This window comes from Schistosoma mansoni, assembly GCF_000237925.1.
Source record: "Schistosoma mansoni, WGS project CABG00000000 data, chromosome 7 unplaced supercontig 0100, strain Puerto Rico, whole genome shotgun sequence".
Classification (NCBI taxonomy): domain Eukaryota; kingdom Metazoa; phylum Platyhelminthes; class Trematoda; order Strigeidida; family Schistosomatidae; genus Schistosoma; species Schistosoma mansoni.
In genome coordinates this window covers 1,055,368-1,073,939 of record NW_017386020.1, presented here as the reverse complement: position 1 = coordinate 1,073,939, position 18,572 = coordinate 1,055,368, and the positions used below count along the sequence as shown (strand labels likewise).

The 18,572-nt window shown below is 33.3% G+C and overlaps 1 protein-coding gene across 1 annotated transcript; it reads right to left on the bottom strand.

The window, feature by feature from the left end:
* Window positions 1-791: 791 nt before the first annotated feature.
* Window positions 792-10,177, bottom strand: Smp_041520 (hypothetical protein). The gene is made up of 6 exons (XM_018791053.1): window positions 9,514-10,177; window positions 8,026-8,078; window positions 6,532-6,694; window positions 4,649-5,062; window positions 2,622-2,701; window positions 792-1,359 (listed from the first exon to the last, which is right to left on the bottom strand). The coding sequence occupies exons 1-6, from the start codon at window positions 9,677-9,679 to the stop codon at window positions 946-948; spliced, it is 1,290 nt and encodes a 429-aa protein (XP_018645760.1). The 5' UTR covers window positions 9,680-10,177; the 3' UTR covers window positions 792-945.
* Window positions 10,178-18,572: the final 8,395 nt, after the last annotated feature.

The window sequence follows — 18,572 nt, the reverse complement described above, 5'->3', positions numbered from 1 at the left end:
GGAATCTCCGATAAGTAAGTAAACAGAAAATTACGAATGATACTGACGATAAGAAAATGTAATTATGAAAATAAGCAAATGTGTAACAACACAAACACACACATATAGACAAAGATAAGATTGAAGTGAATGAAAGCTTATATATATACGTAAACAAATCCAACTCACAGCAATTGTATACATGGGAATGTTTGGAATGAGAGGCAGTGATAGAAGCAGAACTTTCTTTTCTTCTGATTAAGTTGATTGCTTAAAGATTACCATCAGCAAGAATAATCAACACATTCATCTTAACCAGATAACGTTGAATTCATTAAATATGAGGATCTAATGATCAAATACATTGGATTATTTTCGATGTTTACATCGTTTTCTTTTTGCAAAGAAAAATTACTGCTAATTTGATTTTTCATCGTTATAAAAGATTTGAATGAGAGGACCCCACCTTGCCCCCCCCCAGACACAAGCACACGCAAGCGCATATACGTACACAAATTAGCTTTCTTGTTTAATCATCAAATTATGTAACCGATAGAAATAATTCTGCATGACAGAAGTTAAACAATTAAATGAACAAACAATTTGGTTGTTTGTTTGTCTGTTTTAAATCAGGGTAAAGTTCAATTTTTAAAAAGTGAACAACTTTTTTTTCAGTTTAAATGCGATCAACATTATTGTGGAACTATTGTGAAATGAATGTATGATTGATTAATTGTGAAAATATAGTTTGATAGCACACATTTAATGTTTTATTTTTCATTAATAAAATAAACAGAGGTGATTATGTACAGTAAAATAAGATTTTATTGTCAAAATATTTCAATGAATGGCATGTATACTACTATTATTACAACTTTCATGGCTTAAATGAGTAGCATTAGTAGTAATGGTGGTGGTAGTAGTGGTAGTAGTAGAGCAACATAGTATGGTAGTTCAGGATATCAATTAAAGATTGTCAATATCATCATAGGCTGAAGGATCAGAGATAAAAGAGAATTCAGCACGTGCAAATGGAGCAACACTACAATTACTACTGACCGTCATAACAATAGGAGGAGAAGGTGAAGGGAAATCAGATATCAAATAGTTTGCCGGTGATTTAATTGATTTACTACATAATGATAAGGAAGATGGTGATAAAATTGTTGAATGTGATAATGATGAAGACGATTGACCATAACTTTTAATCGCTTTTGAATAATTTCGATGAATTGTTGACAGTCGTGAACAATCTTCTGTTGAACGTTCCATTAATGGAGTCATTAGTCCAGTGTCCTCACGTTGATTTTGATTATATAATGACTGTGTTACAACTTGCAAGGTACCAACCATAGTCTTTTGTTCCTCTTCACTTTCATTCTGTGAATGTTTTAGACAGGGAGAAAAAGATTAATTTGGAATAGGTAAATTTGATTACTAAAGTACATAACAAAACTATAAAATAGAGTAACTCAGGAAATTCACTCTTTTTGAGAAATTAGGCGACTCAGAAATCGGTGAACTGATAAGTACACGTGATTGTCTGAGAATGGGCTTTGATTTCTGAAGAACGAGACGATCATCATAGGTGGCTTAAGTTTCTACGGGACAGACATGTACATCTACGTATATGAACGAAAACATATACATTTCCGATTCAGTTAACCTGATAAAATTCCTTCTCATTCTTAGTCTTTTCACTGAAGTCGCCTATTGGGCTCATGTATAGAAAGGTTGAATATCGGTGTCAAAATAGGACACCGCATGTCACAACACCTTTAATCCAGAATATGTGATTAAATGTTGTTATGCGTTCATTGGTATTCATCAGCTTCAAAATTACGATAAGAGGGCATCATGATCAATGATAAAATTCAAACACATTATTTGCCCGACAAGTGTACATACTGAAATTACTCAGACTATTCAGTTTACGACTTAATGCGATAAAGGCATGATATCGTTATGCATTTCGTTTGGTGTTGAGTGGTTGAAATTAGTATTACGGATGCACTGGGGACATAGATATGGTGATATTTGATTGTCTTCAACTATTAGTGTAAACGCTTTGACCTTAGACTTCATTTACAATACATTTCTAATTGTGAACACTAAGGAATCCATGATTTAAGGCTGCAAAAGGAGCGAGAGAGAGCATTATATCCTTCAAAAGTATACATACACCCTTATCTGTCGAGTCTCAATTAACATAAAACTTAGTTGCGTCAGGATTCATGACGATTGTCTTCGAAAATTCGCGATCGTTTACACGTTAGAATATAACAAATACATAACTTGAGCAGATCATTTAAAAGGGATTCACAGTCAGTAGACTACAATTCTAGTTTTAAACATTATTTACAAACTAATCAACAACATATCCATTGAATTATAGGTTAATTGAGGAAAGTATGCGAAATTTGTTACAAATGGATAATGGTCAGGAAACTGGACAGCTATCTCATCATAATATGGAATGCCTCGGATGTGTACAATATCAATCACCCCACGGATCTAATCCGCAACTTTCAGGTTGACTTACTAACGCATTAATAGCTGATAAACTCAATGTTTCCATCTGGTTGACAAACCATACTATGGTGTACAAAGAATTGACAGTGCAAAATATTTAATACACTTACCATGAATGAATCTGGTAAACGACGTGTTTCAGTTTGAGAATTATTCGCCATAAAATATTTGGTAGATTGAGTAAGATCCACTGAAGTAGAATATTAAAAAAGGATAAATAATAATTTTTCTCTAAACCAAACGATATGATAAAAAAAAACTGGAAAAATGAAGACTATTTACCTATGAAGACATTTAATTGAACAGAAGACGATTGAAATATACATCAGTTGACTGAACACACAGAATTGAAATGTATAGTCTAATTAGTACGAATTATGGTGGTTAATAAAATAGAACCGTCAACTTTCAGTAGTCACGCAACAGTTTCAAACAAAATACCTCATATACTTAAGTAGTTTTGTAAGTAGAATATCATTGACACTCACTGTCGTATGAAATGTGTGACTGATAGTTTGAATAGGTTTAAATATACCAGGAGCTTGTTGTGTAAAAGCTAGACAGTTCATATGGCATCACAAAGTCAAAAAGTGGGTGAGAAATTATAGACGAGGCAAAGTATTGGAGAGAGTTTACGATACAATTAAACAAGGAGCAGTCTATTTACAAATATTTTGTTTAGGAAGGAAAAATGTGTAAATACTTATGAGTTATGCACATTATCATTCAGTTTCTTCAAACTGATGCTTCCTAGTCACTTCTCAGTCTTTTCATTCCGATTGTTGATTAAGCAGGGGTTTAGGAAACGTATGTATCTTGTAGATAAATCGAGCACAGCAGATCGTAATAGACGTCCAGCTGAGTACACGAAAACTAGAGTCATAGACACAAAGTCTTCTATTCTATTACAATGCACACAATTACAACTACACTATGTAATCCTAAAATAAGTCAATCTGATGCCTGGATCATGTACAATAAATCTGGTGTAATTGACTAAGTATGACATAATTGAAGAGAATCGGTTGAAAGTCGTGGATTCTAAGATTTTATCATAAATGATTTATATCAGAGGGAATAAGTGTAAAATTCAGATTCACTTGTTTAACATTTGTTTAGGTATTGATGAAGCTTTACGTCAGAATGTAGATTAAAGATGAAAATAAATTCAACAAAAAAAATACAACAAAACAATATCAAGTCAATGCTGGTATAAAATTAATATTATGCTTATGAAACTGACAAGTCAATAAGGATCTAGTTATGTTTTTTTTTATCATTTTTTTACAAATACACATGTATGCAACGTGTTACTGTTCAACGTTTCCCATCAATTACCTTCAGCTACCTAATACTGAACATAGAGTATGCGATGTTCAGTCGCTTCAATTAGTAGACAACATTAAAAATTGATTTGTAGAGTCCGTTTAATATATTTACAAGTGGTATAACATAACGAATTTACAACCAATTTTACATTCACATATTGAATCATCTCAGTTATAATATGAAACTAAATGGATAGCTGAAGATTTCAACGAACTCAAACACTAAATCATCAGTACGTCAACTAATAACTAACTTCGAGAGGAGTTCATAGGGTTTAATTAGGAAGCTGTGAAAGTGAAATCCTAATCATTTCAGGAATGAGATATTTATCACCGATAACAATGAATGATAGTTATGCAATATTTCCAGACTGTATTTCTAGCTAACAAAGTTTGTCACAAGTGTATGCGATGATCTCTTCTATATCTTCTGAGTATTTCAAGTCAATCATATTGTTATGTTTTTTTTGAAAAGAAAGCTAAGTTGATTCACTAGACGTGCTTTTGCTATGGAATCATTTAGTAAAAGAGGATGTATCTAATATGTTTATTAACATTTTGAAAACTCTAACCCAGTTTCCTTTTCTGGTACATCTAGAAGAACCCTTCCACGGTGTGGGCAACCGGGATGTGATAGCCACCCTCATACTTCTAACAGAACTCAAGATCACTGTTGTGATAACACCGAGAAGAAACATTTGCTAGTTACATAATTTCCAGATTTCTAACAATTAAAAATCAAAAAAACAACCCTATTTAATCGAATTGAATAATAATAATAATAATAGGAGAGAAAACAATGAACTTACATTCACTATCCATATGACGAAAAGCTTGAATTTCAGCTAACATTTTATCATTTAGATTGGATGATATAGATGGATGCAATTTCGTTACACTATAAACTGTTGTTTCCGATAATAGCAATGGAGTTAATGACTGATTACTAGTTAAAATAGGTTGATTTTTATCATTTAAACTTGAATGATCGCTTGTATTGTAATCATTCTGTTGACAAGACTCTTTAATGAATACATCATCACCATGAGGATAAGATGTATTATCAGTATTTTGGTCACGTGAATTAGAATGGAAGACTGTTGGAGAACATAAAGAACTGTGCATATTGGATGATTCAGTTGTTTTTACAATAGGATAATCAATTGATCCACATGCTGTGGAATAATACACTTGAGAATAAGTAGCCAAATCATCAATGGAACCTGGATGATACACATACAAAAATTGACATTTTCACAAAATTTGATCAATAGAGTTAACATTCTTGTCTGTCAGTTATAAATCAATCATATTCAACAAAGAGCATGATACAAATGCGCATTAGTCTATGTTGATATACCACATTAGGAAAACGAGATAAAGTATTGGTTGAACAATCTTTCCTTAAAGTCGATGCAGGTTGGTTGGGAGTAATAAGACTAAGAGCAGAGAAACTAAGGTTCGAGGTCTAAATCTTACTGTCAACTACACGCGGGTGTGATGATTGTACAGTCCGTCAAGAAGTATCTTTCTACAGTGTAAGTAACTAGCAAGTGAATACCACCGTCATAACTCTAATATTTCTTACGATCTCCACGTAGAACTCTCTTCTTCTATCTTCAACTTATTTCACAAATTGTTATAACGTATGAGTGCCAGTTATTATATCGTATAAGTTCGTGCCCTCTTTAGTATATGAACGCCCAATTAGAGGGGAGTCGCCAGTTGTTATAACGTGTGGGTGCGCGCTTGTTCCCTGTTTGATATATGAACGTTTTACGACCGCCCAATGATACATAAAATCGTATGAGCAGTCTAGGGCGCTAACCGGTCCTACTATCTGTAACAAATGTTCGAGTTCAGAAAATGTTATTCCAGATCTTTCGAAACTGTATTTCACACTGCATATTGTCGCTAAAAATAAGTGTATGTATGTGTGTGTGTAGATGAGAAACACTTTACGTGACATTCTCATTCTTTCATTTGTTTGAAGGCGATATCACTGGAGGTACTGGTTTTTCAAAGGAAACAATTTATTTTATAGAGTTGAGATCATGAGTCAATTGAAGCTAGACCACCGTGGAAAACCTGGAAGTACTAGACGGCCGTTTCGTCCTACTGTGGGACTCCTCAGCAGTGCGCATCCACGATCCCGTCTCGCGAGATTCGAACCCAGAACCTACCAGTCTCGCGACAGAGCACTCAACCAATAGACCACTGAGCTAGTCGGCATCCAACGATGTTAATGTCTAACTTCAACCAATCCACGAAATTGAGCAACCATTCATCAATGTCTTCGGTGAGTTACTATCTCCCAACAGACCTGGTTGAACTCCACTGGTTACTGCTTCTCACTAGAACTCCAGGAAATATCTCATGGAGCCAGTCACTGGTGAGCATATGATTATCAGAAGGGGTTTTGTGGAGATTTTAGTAACCCCTTCTGAAACAATTTATTATCAAAACATTCAATTACAGTCGACAGTACGATTTCATCTTTGGATATGAAAATATATAAATGATTTTACATAATTTGCGTTTTCCATTACACGTTTACGAGAATTTATTCCCTGTCCATGATATGGAAATCCGTAACATGTTTTGTTCTTTTTTCTAAATAAACAAAACAGGGTTAACTTAAATACGCATTTAACACTTTGTTCCCATTATTTATACACACACACACACTTACTTGATATTTCTGTATAAGAATGTTCTAGCTTATTGTTATCATTTGAGATGGTTGTTTCATTATTTTGTTTTTCAGTTGAAACTAATTGAACAATATTTCTATCCGTAGATTCTGTCGAAGCAATCGAATAAATACGTTCGTATTCTGAAGATTCTTGATTAGTCTTTAACAGAAAACAAACATGGATAAATGAAAAAAAGAATGAGTGATAGAAAGAGAGAGACACGATAGAGAAAGCATAAAATAAAGGATCCTAAAGGATTGATTAATAGGTTTTATGACCTTAAGACGAAAGTTTTGAGGTTCCACTCCATAAGAAAAGCATACATTTCACTTCAGGTGCTTGAATAGTGGCGTTGTAGTTATTACAAAGCTATAATGCAGGAAAACAAAGCTTCAACTATATTCTGGGAATAATTTACACTAAATTATCGCTTGTAACCGAGGTGATCGACAATCCTATGAATCAATAAAGTGTAGAGGCATTATTCATCAAGTAATATTTATCAAGTACAGGTTTATATAGTTTGATTCATATTGTTCATGTATAAGGGCTAAATGATACTATACAGTTACCCAAATGAAGTCACCGTTCCATAATTTTCTGAAAACCGTCACATCAATAGTTGAATGTTAATAAACTAATTTTACGGAAAGCTGTTCTTCGATAGAAGAATGATAACTCGAAGGAAAACAAGACAATATTTGCCCTATGTTGATCTGTTAAATAACAATTTATAACGACGCTTATCTTGAAAAGAATTTAGTTGGGACAATGAGTGCATAATCTAACTGGTCAGACAATAGATGACATTCAGTTTTATGTACAAATACATGACTATGTAACCGATTATGGAATCAAAAGTTAATCATTTTCTCTAAAAACAGGAGAACAATTTTTAAAAAATAATGCTAAGAATGAGTCTAGCCTTTTGATGGAGTTTTGTTCTCTAAGCTGGATGGTTTAGTGGTGGAGCTTTCATCATCCTCCTGAACGACATCATCAGCACAAACTTCGGGTAGAAGTGAAATGTTTGAATTTCCCCATTCAAGGCACATTTAGTAAACTGTAAAATGTAGTTGCATCTTTGATTTATTTTAATCAGACTAGTTGAACTAATAAATAACTTTTAATTTTGACATCGTTTCCAGAGGTTTCTACAGCATATAAGTCATTTACAAACTATAGGAATTACTCACTGATTACCATACTTGGAGAATGCTGGTCGGTGGCCTATGCTCCATTGAGAGTAACAGGCGTAAGTAAGTAAGTAAGTAACCATACTTACGCTAATCGTGAAATGGACATATATTAGTAACTAAGGGCTTCTTCAAAATTTCTTCAAGTTTCAATATTTGTTAGGGTTGATGTAAACAGTTTGGAAATCGGTTGAGAATTCACAACATGACAAATGTTCTAATACGTAGAACTAACACACTTATTAAATTCTTCTTTTTTTGGCATTCAATTGTCAAAAGTAATCATAAACTCACATCGGAATCATCAAAACATTGATGATAATTATGTTTTGTACTATTGCATAATACTGGTAGGAAATTACGGGAACGTAGATTAGCCAACGATTCACAGACATTTATACGGTGATAATTTGTTTCGAATAGTAAATGATGATTATAATTTAAATGAATTGAACGGATAAAAGCAACGTTAATTGGAGAGAAGAAAAAACGGTAAACAAATAGAACATAAATATCAGTAAATTAATAAGTAGAAATTCAAATAGGAAATTATAAATATACTACAAAAATGTTGGGGTTATCTCACAAGAATTCCTTGAGATAGATCTTTAGAAACTAGAAGAAGGCTGAGAACATTTTGTCTAATCAACATATACCACAAAGACTTCTAGAAAATTGATGGATTATGAATCGAACACTGATTGGATGGCTGATTACGTTGGTACCAAATTTAGCAGGTTGTCAAAGTTTAATGGTTATCAAAAAAACCCTATAACTACTATTGTTTTCTGTACATAAATAAACCCTGAAGTAAAGCCTCCATTCTTACTTCGAGCTTTCGCTCTACTATTTGGGGCTCAGATCTAGGAGCATTTGAGGAATCTAAGATGTGACTAGGATATTGGTATCAAATGTTCGAAAGGTGTGCATGACAAGAAAAACTTGGAATCAAACATCATATTTAATCATAATCACCAATATACCATTATGCTGTGAGTGGATACACCTAGTTGATAAAAAAAACATGCACCAGCCTATATCTAGGAGCTTCGAGTTTCTATACATCGAAACAGTTAAGACTGAAAATTAATATCTTCATAAACTAGTGCCGCGATTTTGATCTGGCCGCTTTATACATTTTTCCAACCTATTTTAAAGGCAGTCAGCATAGAATACGGTCAAAGTATGAAATGCGTAAAGCCTGTCTAAAAAAATACCCCAACCAACTCAGATGATTTAGGTTTATAATCATATCAACTGACTTGTTATTTTTACATAAAACCATAAAATTAACGTTATTATTGTTCACTTTTTAATTTCACTATCCCCAAGGAACTACGAGCAAATACATTTAGTGCTATGAATTTTGTCTACTTAGAGGTCAAGCTATCTCGATGAAACATTACTTATTTTATGAATAAAACCTTTGATCGCCTATGATAATATTATTCAATCATGAGTCCATCTAAGCCAGACCACCATTGAAAACTTGAAAGCACTAGACGGCTGTTTTTAATGGTGGTTTAAATTAGATCGACTCATGAATTCAACTATTAAAATTACTGCAATCTCTACAAACCCCCATTCTGATTATTTAATCAGTTTTTTTAATTGTCCTGTTATCTGACAAATAAATTTGAAGAAGGAATCGATTTCACTCATATGGCTTTAAGAATCAGTTCCCCAAACAAATGATGATTGTTGGTTAGGGCATGTTAGTTATTTTTATTAGAATACTTTTCATAAGAATCAACAACAAAAAAGAGAAAAACTATAATTCACCTGTTGGAACTTTACGTGATTCAACGTCATGATGATCAGTCGATTTATATGGTCTTGTAACATCCAATGGACGAGATGAGATTCTTATTTGATTTACTAAATCAATATCTGTTTGATCATAACCTCTGACTGGGATCGGCGGTCCTAAAGTTTTATTTGTTTTCATTCAGCGGATACAAAGTAAAAAGAAAAATACAAATAATATGAACAGGGAACATCAATTGGGAAAAGAATAAAACAGCTTGATCGGACACAAGGTATTGAAGTGTTGGGCGATAGGAAGTAGACGACGACAGGAACCCTTGGACCTAATTTTCATGATAGTCGGCGCTTATTAGCAGAGATACTTGATTCAATAGATCAAAGAATCAATTCGCACTTTAGTAGTTACCTTCAGAAGAAGAAAGAAGGAAACCGAAATACCTTTCTCGTACGTTTTGCCTTATTGACGAGAATATCTAACAGGAGAATAAAAAGAACTATTTATAGTAAACCAACTACATTTATCCAGCATATACATTCTGAGCTTTATTCTTTTGGAATATAAACAAAATTAAGTTAAATACTTGGTTCATAGCAATAAAATTATTTAACTTGATAACACCTTTGAAGATGGACTAAAACGTATTCATGATCGACTGAATAAAAACAAATATTCATCAAAGTTTCTAACAAAACATATGTCCATAACAAAGTGTAAGGTGAAGTCACCTGTGTCAAGAAAAAACGGGGTCCCAAAAATTGAAGCTGAAAGTTGATATCGACAGTGAAAGTGAAACATCGTGTAGGAAAGGCAGTATGACAAGCATTCATTCCAGCAAGGTTATGTCCTTCGTTTTTCAACCAGTCTATGATGAATTCAGGAGATAAAGATAAACTCTTAACTACATAAAATCACTAAAATTTCCACAAAACCACCTGATAATCATATGCTCACCAGTGACTGGCTCCATGAGATATTTCCTGGAGTTCTAGTGAGAAGCAGTAACCAGTGGAGTTCAACCAGGTCTGTTGGGAGATAGTAACTCACCGAAGACATTGATGAATGGTTGCTCAATTTCGTGGATTGGTTGAAGTTAGACATTAACATCGTTGGATACCGGCTCAGTGGTCTATTGGTTGAGTGCTCTGGCGCGGGACTAGTAGGTCCTGGGTTCGAATCTCGCGAGACGGGATCATGGATGCGCACTGCTGAGGAGTCCCACAGTAGGACGAAACGGCCGTCTAGTACTTCCAGGTTTTCCACGGTGGTCTAGCTTCAATTGACTCATGATCTCAGCTATATAAAATTACCACAAAACCCCCTTCTGATAAGCGTATCAACTATTCATTTATCCATGTCAAGTTTGTGAAAACCAATAAAACATAATAAAACAGTTTGGCGAAAGGAAAACAGACGAAAACTTTTTTTTTTTTAAATGATCATACACACATGATACGAATAGTAACACCGAAAGAGAAATAATTTGTGGATTCATTTTATGAACAACAAATATACACAGATATACATACTACAAATTATAGATTAGTCAAAACATTCTCCTTCCTGTCACGTATAAATAAACAAATAAACCATAAAAAATGTGACTTTCTAACTAACTAACTAATCAATCAATAACAAAAGCAATGAGGAGATAGAATATTCATTGTCATAAAGGCAAATTATAGAGTCAACAATATTTGAATGGTAAGATGTGAAGAGGGGAATGAATGCAAGTAACGAGGTGATGAGAAGATAAAAATTTAGATCATTCTAAATCAATATTGTCTCAATATTGAATCTCAGAGTTGATGTCCCGGAATGAACATCAACTTTGGAATACACCTACACACAGCTAATGAATCCAAAATATGACAAAACGAGAGTCTTGGATTATGCTGCTGACCATATTCCATCTAATTTGTGTCATATTGGTTATATCGAGGCAATTCGCACAGAATTCATATACGTGCAACCAAGACTGATCAACTTTCAATCAAAAATATCAACAATGGGATAATTTAATCCGTTTTAAATTGAATTCAAGGTAATTAAATGGTTTGTACAAATTGGTTCGGCAGTAAAATAAATTCCATAATAAAGCTGTTTTGACAACATACTAGCATAAATTAAAATCCGGAGTTTAAAAATTTCTACTTTATCAAGTAGTGACCTGAAATATTGATTATCACAACAACTGTTTTTCATCAGTAATACAAAGTGTTACAGGTCAAGAGGAAAAATAGCTTAATGAGAAACACAATTTTCAAAAAAATATATATATAGTTTCAGCCCTAGGATCCTGGATTCAACACCTAAGAGTTGAGAGTTAAGGATGGGGCTTGAGGTTAGGAGTTAATTGTAATTTTTAAGAAGATAAAGGAAGAATGCTTTGCAGATGTATCGATGAATGCTTACGTAATCTGTTCTATGATTAAAAATATCAAAAACTTTTAAATTACCTTTAAAAACGTATAAATTATGTTAAACTGTTATTTACACTTGAATTCTACTTGTTTTGTACTACTTTTTTTCATTTAAAACTTCCTCACAGTCTCAACATCAACCTAAGAATCACTTAAGCTCGTTCCTAATTTTTAATACTACAATATGAATGAATCTTAAGCGTCTTGATAGCAGAATATTGGTAGGTTCTACTTAATTTTTTCTTAACTCTTAATGAGTTACAAGCTATCGGTCATTGTGTTTTGAACTCCGAGCAAAAATCTGATAGCCGCTATCTTGAATCTCAATTATTCGTCAGTAAAGTATATTATTACCGTGAGAGTTGGTAATAATAACCAACTGCTCAAATTGAATTAGAGATTTTGGAATATGTGACAAGATTATTGTGACCTTAGTTGTTTAATCTGTTAAGAGCTGTTGTTTTACTGTTGACAAACAATACCCTAGGTTAAAATAAGTTTCAAAACGGAATAAAATGTCTAATGCGAAGCTGTGAATCGTGATGATCAATCATATTGAAAGTGAGATAAATATCACTGATCACACTGCTATATTATAAATTGACTTAGGATGAAAATTTACAGAAGTGGCTTCCAACGGATTGACTGATCCTAATGTAACACCATTGTAACCTATACAGATGTCCATTTATACCAAGCCTTACACTGATTATGACTGACTTGATAAGAGAAGTGACAATCCCAGTTTTCACCTCCAATAGGATTAATGGAGTGCACCACCACACCTTTGTAACCAACCGGATAAACATCAATGGTATGAAAAAATCATAGTCCAGGCCTTATTTAGATAAATAATCTTCAAGTTGAGTTTGTTAAAATACACCAGTGCTAAATTGAACTATTGACTTAAATTTCACATACATTTAAGTTAACAAGATCTAGGTGACTAAAATTTACTTCTGACTGGCACATAGCTACTTATAATCATTCAATAGTGTATATCAATTTAATATAAACACAACAATAATTTACTATTATTTTCTAACAAGCAGTAAAAACTAGACTTAGGCACAGGTCCAGAATCGATTACTACCTTTAACCATCTACAAGAGGTCAACCACGATTGTAAAGTAGCTCAGTGAGAGCGATATCTCTAACTATGATACTGGGCGAAACAGATGTTCAATAATCTTAGACTGATTACCTTCAACATCCCAAATAAAGGCTTTGATGATGAGCATAGATTATTGATGCAAAATCTTACTTTACGATTACGTACAACTGAATTTAAAAGGCCTTAACATTGACAAAACATTACAGATTCGGAATGGCGAAGGGATGTGCACTAGAATTCTATAAAACGTCAAATTCAATGGTGTACAAACTCAAGTAAAAAAGTAACTACTCTTTTCTAGATGTTCATTAGTATTTAATGGATAACAAGGTTACTACTACTACTCCTACTAATGATGCTGATTTTAATTACAAGTATGTGTGAAACAATGTAACATTTAAACCTAAAAAATAACTCTGAAATAAATCGACCTATAATGATCATTTTGATAATCTTGCTCATTTTTCTCACTAGAAATGGAATCAATTGACCTGTGAAGAAAAAGATAAACCTTTTAATTATTAAGGTCAAGTTAAACACGTTTAAAATCGATCGGCATTAATTAAAATAGTCAGTAAATATAAAGAGAAAACAATCAAGTTGATACGTTGAGGGTAAAGCTATAACAAGTAACTCTATCAATCATTTCGTATTGTTTGTTCGAATCTTCCCATTGATGTTGAGAACTGCGATTGATGCATCCATCTAACGAGTCCCAAATAGGGCGAAACGCGCGTCCTGGATTCCACTGTTAGCCACCATTCATTGTTGCTTATAATGCTTGTGAATTAAGGCAATGTCAAGGCAATCCGTACAGGATGCAAATAAGAGATTGATTGATTGAGGTCCTAAACATCAATCGGAAGATTAAAACAAACAATACGAAATGAATTTAAACTTCACCCCGTTGCATAAACTAGTGGCTACCTGGACTCAGTAGCTAATTAGATGACGTAATGGAGTTTGAAGCGAACAGTACTGGGTTCGAGTTGCAGAGTGAACATCAACTCTGAGATGCAGGTGCATCCAGCTGATGAGTCTTACATAAGACGAAACGTGCGTCCTGGATTCCACAGCTAGCAATCATCCATGATTGTCTATAACTCTATCGATCGATAGAAAAAGAAATTAAATGTATGTATGTATGTATGTATGTATTATATAGAGCCATTGAAAAGAAGTGGGAATAAGATATAGTGAGATAATCTTCAACAATTTTAACAACATAGATGGTGAAAAGAGAAAACTTGAATTATTTTGAGTGAGAGGAAATTGATCCTTTGACATTTTTACATTAAGCGATCCCCACGACCTGAATACTGATACTTAGCATATACTCACGAGTGACTAGATGCGAGAGGGAATTTCCGGACCCTAGTAAGAAGTTGTGAGAAACAACTGTACCCAGTGTGAAACAGTTACCCACTGAAGACAATGGAAGATATTTGGGCAATATCGTAGATTGATTGAAGTTGAACTAGTACACGATTCAATGTCGGTTTAGTGGTCTAGAGATTAGGCCTTCACGCACTAGGTCGTAGGTCCTGGGTTTAGTTCCCTGTAGTGAGATCGTTAATCTGTACTACTGGAGAGTCACCTACTAGGACGGAACATTTTTCCAGTGCTTCCCGGTTTTCAGTAATGATATAGCTAAGATCACTTTATGATTTAAACCATAAAAAGTAAGGCTTTAAATTATTGAGAGAAAAAAAAGGGTTTGACATTTTTAACTGAAATGATTTGTCAAGTATTTATATAGTACCTGTAAATAGTAAGATAAATTTGAAAGGAAGGAATGTTTATGTATAGATTATACAAATGACACAGCAGACAATGAACTGTATGTTACAAAAAATGTTTTATAATCAATTTCTAACAAATACCGGCGGTTGGTCAACTCTAATTAAAGTAAGAAAGGAAATGATTAATTTGTTCAAAAAAATTCACTAGCAAATCATTTAAAATACATGACTTAGTTACAAGACGCTAATATTGGAAGAAACCAAAGAATGTGAATCATTAAGATATGGGAAAATAAAGGAGTGGTGGTGTATTCCAACCAAATAACTACGTATTACTTCATCAAGGGATGTAAAATTTAACTGATATATAAAAAAGTATGGATTTCATTTACACTACTAAAACATATTACTAAAAAAATTTGCGCTGATGCTGTTGTCTAGGGAAATAATAAAAGCATTACGCGACTAGACCATCTAGCAAAGAGAACACAACGCCTTGAAAGTCTTCATCCTGAGCTACAAGATATTACCCGATATCGCAGAATGAAAGGTAAATATTTATGTAATTATTTATGCTATTTCGGTGTCCGTTGGCCAAACGCCATCAGCAACAACCTATTGTTGTAGAGAATAAACCAGCTTTCAGCTGAAAATGAAATAAGAAAAAGACGCTGAAGGTAGATAGAATACGACATTGTAGAAACCATAAAACTGCATCACAAAGCAAGCTCTAACTTGAAATTTTCAAAGGAAAAAGGAAAGAGACAGACCAAACAATATATTGTGCCGGGAATCGAGGCAGACTTTGGAAGAATGAATAACACTAGGAAAAAATTCGGAACGAGAGCTCAGGACAGATTAGTTTCTAAATTCATAGGATCATCGGTATCTGCTTTCAGCAATTGAATCAACCTTAGGAGTTAAAAGTTTTTGTATATTTCTGCCTTTGTTCGAAGTTCAACTGTCAAAGATTGTGAGAGTTTAGAAAATAAACTATCAAAACACTGTCTCAGGCATAGACTGTATTAGACATATAAAATATGCAAAATACAAAAGACAAATAATGATTATAGTAGACAACATGTCATTTTGTTGATATGGGGGGTGATTCCTAACGGAGCATAAAATTTACAAACACAGAGATGAAGTTTATCTACACGAAAAATACTACTTACTTCAGTCAGTCATAAGCAATGTAGAAATTAGGGTAAATGTGCATTAACCCAAGTTGCTACACCACATCAACGCACATTCAGATAAAATTATCAGAAGGGATACAAAAGTAGTAGTGTGAGTTATGGTTATAAAATATTAGGGATAGAAAATACGGTTTGAGAAGAATGAATCAGTGGAATAAAAAGTATAAAATCGTTTTAAAACTCAGTATCTAAGAGTAGACATAATAAATGGATCCATGTCACTGCCACTTCACTCAACATCTCCAATCATTGTTTACAATGATAGCGCTGAGCCCAATCAGGTAGTCTGAAACTACCAACACGGCTTAGACCAACGGTCAATGAATTTATGGACTAATGTCACGTTTTTGTTCGATTGTCTCTAGCTTTCTTCAGACTTACTCCTATACCAGCTAACAACACGCGTCGAGATAGACAATGATTAAGGATGCGTATACATATCCTAGTTACCTCAGTCAATGAAGATTCATAGCATTATCAACCGCTTAGCTGTTTATTTTCTAAAGCCCTGCACCTTATCTCAACCTTACCATACTTGGTGGTCCCGACATATATATACGCGAGGCTTCGACAGTACCTATGTTTTTTTTACTTTGATAGGCTACACAATTCACAGTCATCATAATAAAACAGAACAAAATACTATTTAAGATACTCCATTCTATTAGTTGACAATTGGATAGATCTTTCATTTACTACTGTACAATGAACATACGTTGAATAATGCTAAGCGAAATTTCTAAATCCATTTGTTAATAATTCGTTTATTGGCTAACTAACTAACTAACTCAATTGAATGAATATGCATGAATTTTTCATTGTTTGATTATTGAAATAAATCAAATATTATAACTTGTAAAGTTTGGTTAAAAGTTATCATCATTTAAGTGGTCTCCATTATGAACTCATAATGTGTTCTGATTATGTAACTTAAAATTTTTAGGTTGTGTGTGTGTAGGGTGTAGAGTGTAGAGTTGTACGTGGGGTATGTGTGGAAACTTTTTAGCCTAAGATGTATATTCATTTTATTTTTAGAGTTATTCCAAATTTTGAGTTTTAGTACTCCCTTATACATACTTAGCTTTCATACTTTCTATTCGAAACATATTTTTCAATGTGTTGGATTCTTCTCAGTCATTTTTACTACCATAGTTATATCAACTCGTTTGTTAGTCATCTGTTCGTAGGGATTAGGTATGATAATATGGACTAATGTAAATTTGTGTCAGGCTTTACGTGAATTATGACTGACTGACTGACTGACTTACCTAGACTAAGGATGAAATAGAAATACGACTACTAATATTACTAATTATCTTTAAATAACCAAACGAAGGGAATTGAAATAATTTTGGTTATATTTATCTAAAACACAAAAGCAATAATAACACTATAAAGACAAAACAAATTGGCGCCAGCTACTTATCAAATTAATTATTAGTAGTATTGTGGTGTGGTCTACTTATATCCATATAAGTAGTATATGGTGATGGTCAGACATAGAATGTATTTTGGCAGAAGACCGATAAGGAAAGAACTAAAATGAAGCGCAATTGGCAGGAAAATGCATAAACAATGAAATTAGAGAAGATGAACTGATATTTACAGAAGGAACAGTGAATATTGAGACAATTGATTGTTATTTTGCAAATCAACTGTTTACTATATGGTTATCAGAATTTAGTGAGATAGTCTGTAAATTGTCCTTAAATACATTCGATTGTTCCCAACCGGTGTTCTGTTCACAACAGTATAATTACATTTCCATCAATAAAATAGTGTATAAGACTTGACAGTATGAAAATCAACTACAGAATAGTGAACTAATGAATGAATGAATGAAGCCAACAAGATAATCATAAAATCTTCTATAAGAGTCTGGAATTAACAAAAAAATTACATGATCGTTTGAAAAAAAGAAACAAATGAGAAGTGACATTTTCGTTGTTCTATTCAAATCTATCTCCCTTATTCTTTCTTACTATCCACTTCTATAAACAAACTACTCATAATTAATTTATCTTGGTGAAAACAATTTACATTAGGCTAGAATGAAATTAATCATAATTCAATTGAACAATGGATTATTATTAGATAGTACACACAACAATAACTCTTAGTCACATTATACAATAATAATAATAATAATAATAAAATCTGACGAACACTTTTGGAGTGTGGCGTCCCACCCAAGTCCATTGACAGTAATCTAAAACCAGAACGACATGTCGAAGAAACTCTCACAGTTCCAAAGAAAGTTTTATTCTCGAATATCGAATTCAAGGGAAATATGGCAAGAAATTCATTTAATGGAGTGTCAAGGATAAACTGAGATTTGGGCCACCTCAATATGCATTTACCAGTTTACTTTCTATTATGGAGCAGGTTATATTAGACTTACAGAGTGCGCAATCGGTGAACAAATATCAAAGCACTATCCTGCATTGTTAAATAAAGCGATATACATATCATCAACACCTCAATTCCCGAATACATGGTCAATTCAGTTCATACCCCACCACGCGAATCTGCGTTCGAAATCCTCTACAAAGTAGGAAGAACTGGCTCAAAAAATGTTTTGATGAGGAATTTATGCAC

What these genes read in the sequence shown, in the direction of transcription:
- Smp_041520 (XM_018791053.1), bottom strand. Translation starts at nt 9,679, where the DNA reads ATGAAAACAAATAAAACTTTAGGACCGCCGATCCCAGTCAGAGGTTAT. An exon ending in TCGTCATATGGATAGTGAAT is followed by an intron (nt 2,702 to 4,648) that starts GTAAGTTCATTG and finishes ATTCTACTTCAG; the next exon opens with TGGATCTTACTCAATCTACC. An exon ending in GTTTACCAGATTCATTCATG is followed by an intron (nt 1,360 to 2,621) that starts GTAAGTGTATTA and finishes AAACATTCACAG; the next exon opens with AATGAAAGTGAAGAGGAACA.